The sequence below is a fragment of the Rhinolophus ferrumequinum genome, chromosome 10 (assembly GCF_004115265.2).
Source record: "Rhinolophus ferrumequinum isolate MPI-CBG mRhiFer1 chromosome 10, mRhiFer1_v1.p, whole genome shotgun sequence".
NCBI classification, from domain to species: domain Eukaryota; kingdom Metazoa; phylum Chordata; class Mammalia; order Chiroptera; family Rhinolophidae; genus Rhinolophus; species Rhinolophus ferrumequinum.
In genome coordinates, this window is record NC_046293.1 from 41,202,490 (window position 1) to 41,215,417 (window position 12,928).

A 12,928-nucleotide genomic window follows, 5' to 3' on the forward strand; every position below is an offset into this window, starting at 1 on the left:
GGGCAGACAGAAGCTTTTGTGGCTAATGGTTCATGGTCTATTTCTCAAGCTATAGAAATTCATTTGGATGTTATTTTTTCGTGCTTTTTGTTATATATTTTCTTTAGTGCATATTCAATATATAACAATAAAATTTAGAAAAATCTCTGAACGGTTGAAAAGGGAGTTTGTTAAGCAAGAGAGAACATACCAGTTACAAACCATCAAGGATTGACAGAAAGTCCAGGCTTTAAGTAAATACGTATTTGAATGGTAGGCTGTTAGGCATTGTGCTTGGAAAAATCAGAGGCATTAAACTAAGCTATCATAGAATATTTAGTGAAGAAGTATGAAAGTTGTTCATTAGCGTGATGCCTGGTAGACAACCACATCATATGATGATTAAATCAGTTAAGGGTAGGTGATTGTTTTAGAAAAAACCATAGTCAGTCTCATCCAGTTAAAAATACATAATTTTCATTTTTATGATAAATGAAAGATGGTTTAAAAATGCAAAATGAGAACCAAATGATTGCCAAAATGCAAAAGTTGGTAGTCAAATATTCTGTGTTTTCCAGATGGATGGAATTTATAATTGGTTAAGAGTTAGCTTAAAAGCCAGAAAAAATGGGGGAAGTTAAAAACGAGTTGAAAATTCTCACTAAAAGAAGATTAAACTGAATTATTTGCTAAAGTAAACTGTAGAACCTATGCCTTGAAAAATTTCTGTTTGTCATAAGCATTTCTAATGGCTTAGTAAGAAAAAAGTTATGTCAGAGCTCCCTTTCTGGTAAGAGGTTTATTGTTTCAGAAATAGGGAGCTGCTCTCCATAAAGAGATGAATCATGCACAAGTACAAGGAAAACCTTTACACCAGACGAAGCAATAGCCTGCCAGTGTCAGATCTGAGAGTTCCAAAGGGCAGGAGAGAGCAGGGGACTGATATTTAATAAACATTTACTGTGTCCAAAGCATTTTGCTGTAGATTTTGTACCTCTTACCTGATCTCCTTAGCTTTCAAGGCTAGTGTATTCTTATCTTTAAGGTACATGTAATTATTCTCGTTTTATACATTGATGTAACTGAGACATAGAAATATAAAAATCTTGCCGAAGATTGCAGAGGAGGCAGGTTTAATAAACCCAAATGCATGTGATTCCAAAGCACATCTTCTTCCTACTAATAATAGCCAGCAATTATCGAGCACTTAACTATATTTGTACCAAGAACTGTTCTAAGTGATACATAGATTTTATCTTTTGAGCCTCACAACAACACTATGACATGAATCATTATCCCCATTTTATAGATGAGAAAACTGAGGCACAGAATGTTAAGTAACTTGCTTAATGTCATACAATTAGTAAGTGGCAGAGCTGGTTCAACTCGGGAGCGCATACTTTTAATCTCTTTTGCCTCTTGTGAGTACATGTGCCCTTTCAACGATCAGGCTTGATTCTAATTATCAGGGAAACCTTTGACTTCTAATAATGTTTGAGTCATGGAAACAGATTTCTCCCAGATGGATGCTTTTGGGTTGTCTCACCTCCTCTGCTCCCTTCTAATTGGGTTATACCTTCTAAGATACTTTGTTGCTGGAATATAGAGGTTTGGAAAATGTTTCTTAGCCAGTTCTAACAAGTTTAGCTAGTTTATTCGTATTTTTATGTACTTTTTTGAGATCACTTGGGTTCATTGTTGTCCATGGAATGAGAATGAATTCTTAATAGAACTTTCAGTTCTATTAAACTCTTGAACTCCATTCTTTTAATGGACTTTTCTTACGACTTAATGACAATGAAACATTATTTAAATCATTTGAATGGATTATAACTCATATCCTTTTTCTACTCCAAAAGTACTTGAAGTAGATTAAGGTAAAGGAAAACAATACAATGGGGTAAAAACAATAAAAACTCAAAACTATAGAGAAAAGAGGAGATAGTTATACCAGAAACTTAAGGTATTCTAGTTCATTGCTACAAAGCATTTAATGCTGAATTTCCTGGTAGCTGAGGCAACAGAGAAATATAATTGGTCAAATAATGTTTATTATATGTTCAAAGATGGTACAATCTTCCTTTGGGGAGTGTGGGGTGGGTTTCAGTGACAAGCCAGTTGCCAACCCTTCCCTTCCTGACAAGCACTCAGATTTTAAAGTGCTGTAGTCAAGACTGTAAAGAACGGCCACTGATAGTCTTTAAAGAGGCGCCGTGGCTATGCTGTAATTCTTGCTTAGCAACACTTAAATTTAGGCTGGCTCCTCTAGGGAAAGGTCAGGTTCTGCTCACTCCCTCCTTCGTTCGAGCGTCTGCCCAGAGCAGGTATCTGGTGAGACATATCTTCTCTGATTGTCCTCTCTAAATGAGGCTCTCTTTCTCCCCACCTGCCTTGCTCCCTGTCTCTGCGCTGTCTATCCAACACGGTAGCTACTAGCCATATGTGGCAATTAAAATTAATTACATAAAATAAAAAAATTCCATTCTTTGATCACATTAGTCACAATTCAGGAGCTCAGTGGCTGGTGGTTATCGTACTGGACAACACAGATACATCATCGCAGAAAGTTCTATTGGGCAGTGCTATTTCATGCTCTTACCCTGGCTTTCATTTTCTTTTTAGAACTTTTCCAACATTATGCCATATACTTATTGGCTTGTTTATGTTCCACTAGAATATATGCTCCCAATAGCAGAGATTTTTTTTTTTCTAGAACATTGCTGAATCCTCAGTGCCTGAAGCAATGCCTGTCACAGTTCTCTGTAAATACTTGTTAAATGAACAGATGAACGAACGAATGAACGAATGAATTTTAGTACCAGTTTAAAAATATTTTGTCTAATGTCCTTGGTGACCTAGTACACTGTTCTGCCATAAATTTTATGATGAAAGAATGAAAATTCTGTGTAGCCTAGGATACATATTTTATTTTTTTTAATTTTTTTTTAGGATACATATTTTAAAGATAATGATATTAAATATCCTGGCCAAACTTTTATTGCTTTTAGATTTCACATTATGAAGGTTAATAAGTAGGAAAATTCTGTTTAACAGCTAACATATTGTCCTGAACATGAAAGTAAAAGCTATGAATTTTCTTTGGGTTAAGAAGTCATGTGAGAAGAATGAGAAAACAAGGTATACATTGAAAAGGAATATGTTAAATGTAATATTGTACAATTATAGCTACACGTATGATGAAAAATCACAACGCATTCTAAGATTGTATAGAAATGTCAATTTACCTCAATTAATTTCAAATAAAATTATCCACGAAATGATGGCAGTACCTAAAAGGAATTTGCTGTCTGGACAAAATATAACTAGAAGCATGACTACCCTAGGTTTGCCTATAAATAGACATGGAAGCTAGTTCTGTGATTTCTGCCAAGGATGCAGCTTCTAGAGCATGAAAAAGATTGTTTCTTTTCTCGTGGGCCCAGCTTTGTCAGGATATACTTGGAATGGTGATGGACGAGGGAGGTAGCTGGCAGAGCCAGACAAGCCTGGTAAATGAACTTCCACAATTAGCCAAATGATAAATGTCAATTGGCTGTCATGTTAGTGACAACTAGGAATTAGGTAAAGTAGGAGTATTTTCTCCTTCACCTCCCTTTTAAAAATGCATATATTTTCTGAGCAGTGTTAGTTCTCAGTGGGTTTGGAAATGCAGATCGTTGAGCATCTGTAGCCTGTGCAGGATTAGTGTTATTTTTTCTATTTCAAGTAAAAATGTTCTTGGATAACCTGTCGTACTTTCACGGTTTTCAAATCAGGTCCAGTGAAGGACCAAGTTCTTCATAAAAATAACAACTAATTTTGAAACCATACGTTCAGTTAAGGTTTCTAAGCTGCAATAAACATGAAATAAGGATTCATCAAAGTTTTTATATTTGCAATTTCAATTCTTGATTCTGTTTTTGAAAAATCTATGCATATATCTGGAAATTTTTAATTTCCTTTGGTGCTGGATCCACAATACAATTTTTAAAACTATATCAAGGTAGAAAGATAAATTCACTTGCTGTTAAGACTTTAGGAGTTGTTCTTGCCACCAAGAGAACATGGCCTATGTGCTGAGAATAATATGAGAGCCATAGACTCTCTAAGTCGATTGATTTCACTCAGGCAGAGTAAGGAAAATGGCCTTGTGGAAGTTTTCTGTTAATAGAAGTAGAAAAGTAGTTGTGATAAAGAAGCTAGCTGAGGTGTTTGATACACAGTTGATGCTAATTTTAAATTGTACTAATACTTGACTATGTAGTCAAGGTTCCTTTGCCAGGGTGAGGGGCTGCCAAGAATTCACCAGCTCACTGTAGGAAGATATGCTACCAGATCTCTCCCCTCCAGAGGCTTTTAATATCTATATTAAATATATTGGGATGACACTGGTTAATAAGGTTATATAGAGTTCAAGTGTAACCAAACACTTTTTAATAGGTAGTGCATTCAGAATTGACTTCAGAGAATCTGACCATTCTGATGGAAAAGTAAACATTGCCTCCAGAAATAATTTTTCATCTATTCATGAGACTATGCTTTTTTTTTTTAATTCCTTTTTTTTTTAAATTGGGGAATATTGGGAAGCAGTGTGTTTTTCCAGGGCCCATCAGCTCCAGGAGGGCGCAGCTCACTGGGCCATGTGGGAATCGAACCAGCAAACCTGTTGTTAAGAGCTTGTGCTCTAGCCAAGTGAGCCATCTGGCTGCCCTCATGAGTCTATGCTTTTTACCACATGTAGAAATTTGGCTACACAAATAAGAATTTCTCTCTGTCCAGTGACTGGACAGGCCAAACACCAGGAATATTTTGCTCTGTACAGATGAACATTGATACCAAAATCTTTCTCAGTTGATGCTTAGGAATCATCTTTTGATTTTGATCCATGTTGAGATTCTAAGAAAGATAGTTTATTGAGACAGGGTTAGTTTTTTTTCTTTTTTTTTAAATTTCTGTTTCTGAGTTTAATTTGGAGAAGACTACGAGATTGTACTTAAAATCACTAAATCATGCTGTCCCCTCCTAACTTTTGCTATGTCCCTGATGATGATTGACATATACCTTTTCTGCCTTCAGGTTTGTAACAAAGGTGAAACTGAGTTTCACAGGTTAATTCCAGCTTTATTTCTTTATGAATATATGTAGCCCAGAAGCATCATTTTATGACATTTTAAATTGCAAAATGTAATAATATCACAAGTTACATCATAAAGCCATAGTACTTCTAATTGAATATAGTAGCCCTTTGGTGTGCAAACGCATACGTTCTTTATAACTCTATGTGCCGGTATTTTATTAGATCTTTCAACTCCTTTAGGGTAGAGACTATACTTATTCAAATTTTTATTTTGAAATAACTCTAGACATAGAAAAAAGTTGCAAAAACACTACACTGAATTTAATGTACCCTATACACAGCTTCCCCAAATGTTAACATTTTACATAATCACACTATAATTATTATAACCCAAAATTGACATTGATACAATAATATTAACCAATATAAAGAATTTATTTCAATTTTGCTGATTGTCCTACTAATGTCTTTTTTTAGGTCCAGAATCCCATGGTGCATTTAATTGTCATATTTCCTTAGCCTCATCTAGTCTGGAGGAGTCTTTCTCCATTTTTCCAGCTTTAATACTTTTGAAGAGTTCTCGCTAATAATTTCGTAGATTGTCTCCCAGTTTGGGTTTATTTGATTATTTTTTTTATGATAAGAATTGGCATATGCATTTTTGGCAAGAATACCACAGAAGTGATGGTGTGCTTCTCTCGATGTATTGTATCAGACGGCACATGATGTTGGTATGTCTCATTGCTGCTGATTTAACTTTTGTCAGTTACAGTCTACCAGGTCTCTCCACTGCAAAGTTACTACTTTTCCCTTTGGAGTTAATAAGTATCTTGGGAGGAGATGCTTTAAAACTATGCAAATATTCTGTTTCTTATCATACTGTTCTATTAATTTTATGTTCCACTGGTAATTCTTACCTGCAACAATTATTATTTGGTGTTTGCACAATGGTGATCTATATTATTTCCATCACTCCTTCTACATTTATTAATTAGAGTTTATACTGTGAGAGCTGTTTCTTCTTTCCTCATATATGCAGTTATTATATCAATGTGGACTCTTGAATATTTTATTCTATGGTTTATAATTCATTACTAGAATTATTTATTTTGTTGCCCAAATTATCCACATTTGGCCATTGGGAGCCCATTCTGGTAGACACTTGTGTCCCTTGACATATAATTTTATTTATTTATTTATTTTAAGATTTTTATTAAAATGTAGCTCACATACAATATTATATTAGTTTCAGGTGTCCACCATAGTTATTCAACATTTATATCCCTAAAGAAGTGTCCCTATCATTTTTTTAAAAGCATTTTTTACTTATTCTTTGGCACAGAAGATATACCAAGTTAGTTTTGCTCCAGCCCAAGAATTGGTCATTTCTCCAAGGCCCAATTTTAATTGGAGATTGATATTTAAAAACAAAATTTCGGTGTAAGGTATTCTCATTGCTTCTAGGCCCTCTTAGCTGACAGAGCTAGGAAATACATGTATGTGTATACTCATCCATAACCTCTCTCTCTTTCTGGCTGTCTATGAATATCTAGCTACCTATTAAAGACTGTAGGTTCATCCTGATACATCTGATTACAACCCAGTACTGATAGTTTCTTTCTAGACTTCCTCCCTTCCTTATTTGAAACTCCTTTCTCCAATACTGAGAAACCTGGCTTTCATTATTCCTAATGTATTTACTTATTTGCTCAACCTTAGTATACATATGAAGAAATTTCAGAATTGTAATCCCATAATCCCTGTGAGAAACAAATTTACTAACTAGACAGTAGTGTTTGGGTACAGTTATTTTCATCTTTAGTTTTACAGTATATAGCAAAAATTATTCAGGTTAGATTATTGTCTTCTCTACCTCTTTCAGTGTAGTTATGTTGTTCATTTGTAATACAGCTGGGTTCATTTGTTGCTGTTTGTGTTCCATTTGGGTTCCTCCAACACCGAGAGGTTCATTTTTATTATCACTTACTTTGGGAGGTGTGTGAAACACTGCTATAGTTGCAAGAGTCAGAACTATTTGAAAAGGCATTCATACTCAGAAAAGCACGATTCTCCCCACATCCCTTGTAACCCATTTCATTCCTCCATTCTTTTTTCCCCATTCCCACATACCTCCTGAAGATAACCAATTTCATTAGTTTCTGCACAAATAAGTAGATACATCTATATTTTCTTATACAGTGACTACATTTCAATGTCTTTTTGTGGTACCAGGCAATTTGAATGCTTTTTGGTGATTTTGTCTCTTAAGGGTCCTGGTCATAATTGGTGTATCCTTACTGCTAATGTATTAAAAAGCTAATGAAAGTATTATTTTCTTTCTTGAAAAAATATTTTGGAGATTTGTTTTCTAGAATGAAAATGAGAACATGAATTTTGTTGGGCTCATTAGCACTGAGCTGTCTCTTCCTTAATCAGATTTGTCTAAAAAATGGTAACATAAAGTAAGCAGCAATGTTTTTCATGTTTTCTTTATATATATGTACATACATATATATATACACACACATTAAATATATAGAAATATACATATATATTTCTTTAACTATATATATATTTCATCCAATTAATAAGGAAAAATAAAATTTAAAAATATCATATATATACATTTTTAATTTTATTTTTCCTTATTAATTGGACTTGAATTATTTAAAGTATCATCAATGAGAGCTGGTAGACTCTTACATAAAATATGTATGTTTTGCTTCTGGAGGTCTTGGAGAATAGCTCTCTTTTACAAATAAAGCAAAATGAAATATTTTCCCAAGTCTATTTAACAGTGTTTCATTGTGCACTCTTTTTCTTTTCAAATACTCTGCAGGCTTTTGGGCAGTCCTTCTCCATCCACCGGAAAGTTGCTGAGGATGGAGAGACTCGGGAGGAAACGCTTCTGCAGGAGTCAGCATCGAAGGAAGCTTACTACCTGGGGAAAATCTTGGAGATGCAGAATGAACTGAAACAGAGCCGGGCTGTGGTCACGAATGTGCAGGCAGAAAATGAGAGGCTCGCAGCTGTCGTGCAGGATATGAAGGAGGTAAATTCCCTGCGAGAGATTTGTGTGACAGAGAAATAAGATAAAGTTCTCTCCAGGAGAGAGGAATAAACCTTTTTCTCTCATCAGAGGAGCTGTGTTAAGCAAGAAGCACATAATACTGATGCTAGCACTTTTTCTGCTTTTTTAGTGAAAATGGCAGCTTGTTCTGAGATGAGCTTTTCTCTCTCTTATTGTTAAGAATTTAAGTCATTATTTATTGAGTATTTGGGAATTGGGCTTGTTGCTTCTGCAAAGGTGTTTAAAAAATACAGTGACCTTAGCACTCTCCCCCACCCCCCGCGCGCCCTTACCTGTTTTAATACATTGTGGAGAATTGTTGGCTGAAATGCTCTGTGTCACCACTAATTCAAAATGACAGTGGTATTAGTAGCTCAGGGCTCTTCTCACTGGGGAATGAGACCCTGGGGGAGTGTCCTAAGGGATCTCAGAAGCTGTAGATGCAGAACCATAAACTATTTTTCTGGTTGCAGAAAAGGCAGTAAATTAGAGCTGGTATAAATTAGGTCAGGGAGCCTTCCTTCCCCAGGCCCTGGGCCTCCACTGGATTGACTGTTTCTCTTCATCTTTCCCATAGTGGCATCACATGCCAGCTCGTTTTCAGACTGGCAGAGTCAGTCTGCCAGTGATATTGGGGATACAGGTAACCAAAAGCACTTTCATCCCCCAAACCCCTTGAAGAGCACTTCTGGAAACTTCATATATTATTCACTCCGTTTTTTGACATGGAAGCTGCATAAAAGGTGCTGACATCCTCTAATTCTTACACTGGTGCAGTGGAGACTGACAAACCGGTTCCAGGCCCATTACCAAGTGGGGTTATTAACTGAGCATTGTAATTAATAATAGAAACAGGGAGGATGAAAAAATTGTTCAATGTTGTGAAATATAACAGAAGAAATCCACGGATATCTTTCTTGAAATTAGTGTCATTACGAGTAGGGTTTCATTATTATGAGATATAAGTTGTCGAAAATTCATTGGAATTCAGTTAATAATTTACATTTACACATGTCCATATTACAGTGAACTAAATGAATATCTGCAGTAAGTTTTCTGCTTTACCTAGTTCATTATCTTTGGAAGTGCCCAAACTACCATATGGTAGTATGACTTGGGGAGACAGAGAAAAGAGCCAACGAAGTAGAAGTTAGTGTTTTTAGCACAAAGATTCTAAATACTAAGTAATATGTAGAGCATGAGACAGTTTTCAGGATGCCATGCCTCCCTTTTCTTCACTGCAAACAATTGTTAAAAACAAAGCTGCTCTCCAGTTCTTTATTTGATGCATCTGTATGTGCTGGCTTTGGGCGGTCACTTGCTTACCCTTTGTAGTACCAGACCCTCCTCTTCTTCCTCCTCCTAAGGAATTGCCTTTCACCCCTCTAACCCCAGGCTTCCCCTGTGAGACAGGCTTCCACTTCAGAAGTGAACTTGGGCCATCACCCTGGATCAAGCAAGAGACACGAAACATCCACGGGGGCCACCTCAGCAGCCATGAGCCGCAGGTTCACGTGGCAATTTGGTAGTGAGAGTGGGACATGGGTAGCTTGAGGGCCAGGTGCACACACACATGAGAATGGTGACAAGAACAAGTCAAGGCAGCTGCCGCTGAGGAGAGCCCAGTGAAGATGGAGGAAAGGGCAGAGAATCCAGAGATGTTTTTCTGTTGAGGCAAGACAGTGACGGTTGACAGAGCATCGTTTCCAATGACTAGATCGATCTGTGTTAAGCAGCAAGAACTGGTAATTAAGAATGAGGATGTAAGTTAGAAATGAAGTGAGGCAGCAAAGAAAAAAAAATTTGAAGAGCCCTGCATTCAGATCAGTTCTCAAATTTTAGTGAGCATCAGAATCACTTAGAGAACTCATAAAAACAGAGTCCTGGGCCCCACCCCCAGAGGTTCTGAGTTGATAGGTCTGGGTGGAACCCAAGAATTTGCATTTCTAACAAGTTCCCAGCAGCTGATACTGTGGCTACTACTCTGGAGACCTCACTTTAAGAACCACTCATTTAGAATTTTTGGCCAGCCCAAAGCTGGGGAAGGGAGTATCTATTAATATCATAAGGGAATATCTATTAATAGCACAATTTGAGGAATTGCTGTAAGCACCATAATCTCCTGATGAATCCCTTGGTTGTAGTCCTTTGATTTCTGTGCATTTTCAGCAGTTGATTTGCAGTAATAGGATAACTTGCTACATCTAAATTTATGTAATTTTAATCTAAAATAGCCCTAGGCTATTTAGCCAATGAATGTATTCCTTCCGGTTTGTCAAGTAACTAAAAGGGAAAAAAATCAGGTTGTCTGCTTCCCACTCTTCTAAGTGGGCCAACAATGTATTTATGGACGTTTTCTCCATGGGCGGAAAGCTAGTTGTATCACAACACCCAGAATGGCTTCTGTTTTTCATCCAGCCCTCATGTTTTAATGCACCTAATAAAATTGTTATTAGCATTTAGAACTGATTACATTTGTAAAAGGAGCAAAGGAATCAATTCTATTTTTTGGTATATTGATACAGACTTTTGATGACTCATGTTAATTAAAATTCCAGATTTGGTTTTATTGTAGGCTCAATTTTATTTATTTATTTATTTTTGTACTCTGGGCATCGACTGAGGCCTAGTGATTGGAAGAGAGATCATGAAGCAAAGAAATCATGATCCGATGGACCATGAGAAATAGACAAGGGTAACCAATGCAAAGTGGAGTAAGTTATCAGCTTGACAGATGCTATGTGAATTTAATAATTTAATCATTTTTATTTATTGAGAGATTTTATCTCTTATTTCAATAGGATTGTTGGATACTGTTCAATAGGATACTGCAAAGGTATATGTGTATGTATATGTGGTATGTGTATTGTGGGGACTTCACATGTATGTTTGTACGTATGTGCCTGCATGTGTATATAATTCCGAGCTCAAATTTTCTTCCATATGTGGTAGGTATAGGGCAGTATAGTGGGAAAAAATGGAAAAATTTCTGAATTAACTATTAGAAAATCAATATTCTAGTCTCATCTCTGCTAAAAGTTTTAGGATTTTATTCTTGGTATTTGTAAAAGATTGCTTTAGTATATTGTAAATACATAATAAACATAAACTGTTATGATTAATAACTTTCTGCATCTTCCGTAAAAATATTGTTGAAGATATCACTTATTATGTAGATCTGCTTTCTTAAGTTAAAGAAACATTAGACAAATACCTCTTTGAATTTATTACCTTAAATTCTTTCTGTTGAAATATGAATAAGGCACTAGGAATTATGGATGTTTTTATTTCTACTTTGGTTGTTAAAAAGATCCAGGACTATGTTTGACCGTAAAAACAAACCTAGGTTTTTTTTTTTTAATATACTTCTCATTTTTTAAATGTTTTATTTAGTCTTATTGTGTGTGTGTGTGTGTGTCTTTAATGACAGACTGCTTTCAATAATTTTTTAAAGTATAGGGAGTATAAAGAAAACATAAAAAAAAAGAAAACATGTCACCCAAATCAAATAATCAAATTAGGAGTTATTAATAATTCTACAAGGCCAGTAATAGAGGGAAAGAAAATCCTTGGGTTGCCTTGATGGACATCATTTTGATGAGAGCTTAAAGAGAACACATAGATTACTGTAGTGCCTAAAGAGATATTTAGTGAACAAGTTTGAATTTCATTTCTCCATCTCCAACCTATAGTTCTACGTTAGACCTATTAGGTTGGAGATAGAGAAATGAAATAGGTTGGGTATATGTTCTAAGATAGCCTAAATAGATTTAGCCGGACAATATTTATTGAACACATTTTGTACTAAATTAAACTGCAGTCTACATTGATGAAATCATAAAACAGGATAATGAAACTTCTAATACTACTGAATCCTCTCAATTGTTAGTAAGGTAAGTCAGAATTTACTGCAATATTTATAAACATACCATGCAATTATGCCAGTATTCCTAACCAGAATTCGTGTTTATGTAAAAAAGAAATGTCACAGAAGGTAGACCCCTTCGGGTGGCATGCAGGAAATTGGAGTTGTAAGTAAGGAAAGCAAAGCCTAGAGAATAAAAGTAACTTCTCAATATCATATAGTTGGTAAATGGAACAGCTGAAATTATGCAATTACTGGCATAATTGCATGGTATGCTTTATAAATATTGCAGTAAATTCTGACTTACCTTACTAACAATTGAGAGGATTCAGTAGTATTAGAAGTTTCATTATCCTGTTTTATGATTTCATCAATGTAGACTGCAGTTTAATTTAGTACAAAATGTGTTCTATAAATATTGTCCGGCTAAATCTATTTAGGCTATCTTAGAACATATATCCAACCTATTTCATTTCTCTCTCTTCAACCTAATAGGTCTAACGTAGAACTATAGGTTGGAGATAGAAAAATGAAATTCAAACTTGTTCACTAAATATCTCTTTAGGCACTACAGTAATCTAAAAAAGCAGATTACTGGCTTTCGTAGAGATTAAGCCTATACCTTAAAGTGCAAATAACTAAACGTTTTTTGACGGCCAGACAATGTGTCAGGCACTATACTAAATTCTTTACGTGGGTTAACTTTCTGACTCCTTATACAGCCCTGTTGAGGTAGGTCCTATTATTACATCACCTCATTTTCCTGATGGGGCATGTGAATCATGGACAGGTCAAGTAACTTGTTCAAAGCCCGGTGACAATCCAGGATCTGAACTCAGAAAACCTGGCTGTGCTTTAAACACTCCTATCCATGTCACTGTAGCTGCCAAGAGCCCTGTTTCCCTCTTCTGAATCTTGCCTCAAGCTAATGAAATTT

At 35.6% G+C, this 12,928-nt stretch overlaps 1 protein-coding gene across 9 annotated transcripts in view; it reads left to right on the plus strand.

The window, feature by feature from the left end:
• Positions 1-12,928, plus strand: part of BICD1 (BICD cargo adaptor 1) — a 177,816-nt gene that overhangs the window by 78,499 nt on the left and 86,389 nt on the right. For all 9 annotated transcript variants that reach the window (XM_033117934.1, XM_033117929.1, XM_033117928.1 and 6 more), the window contains exon 2: positions 7,896-8,108. In XM_033117934.1, coding sequence (XP_032973825.1) covers positions 7,896-8,108 — 213 coding nt within the window. The remainder of the gene's footprint in view (positions 1-7,895; positions 8,109-12,928) is intronic.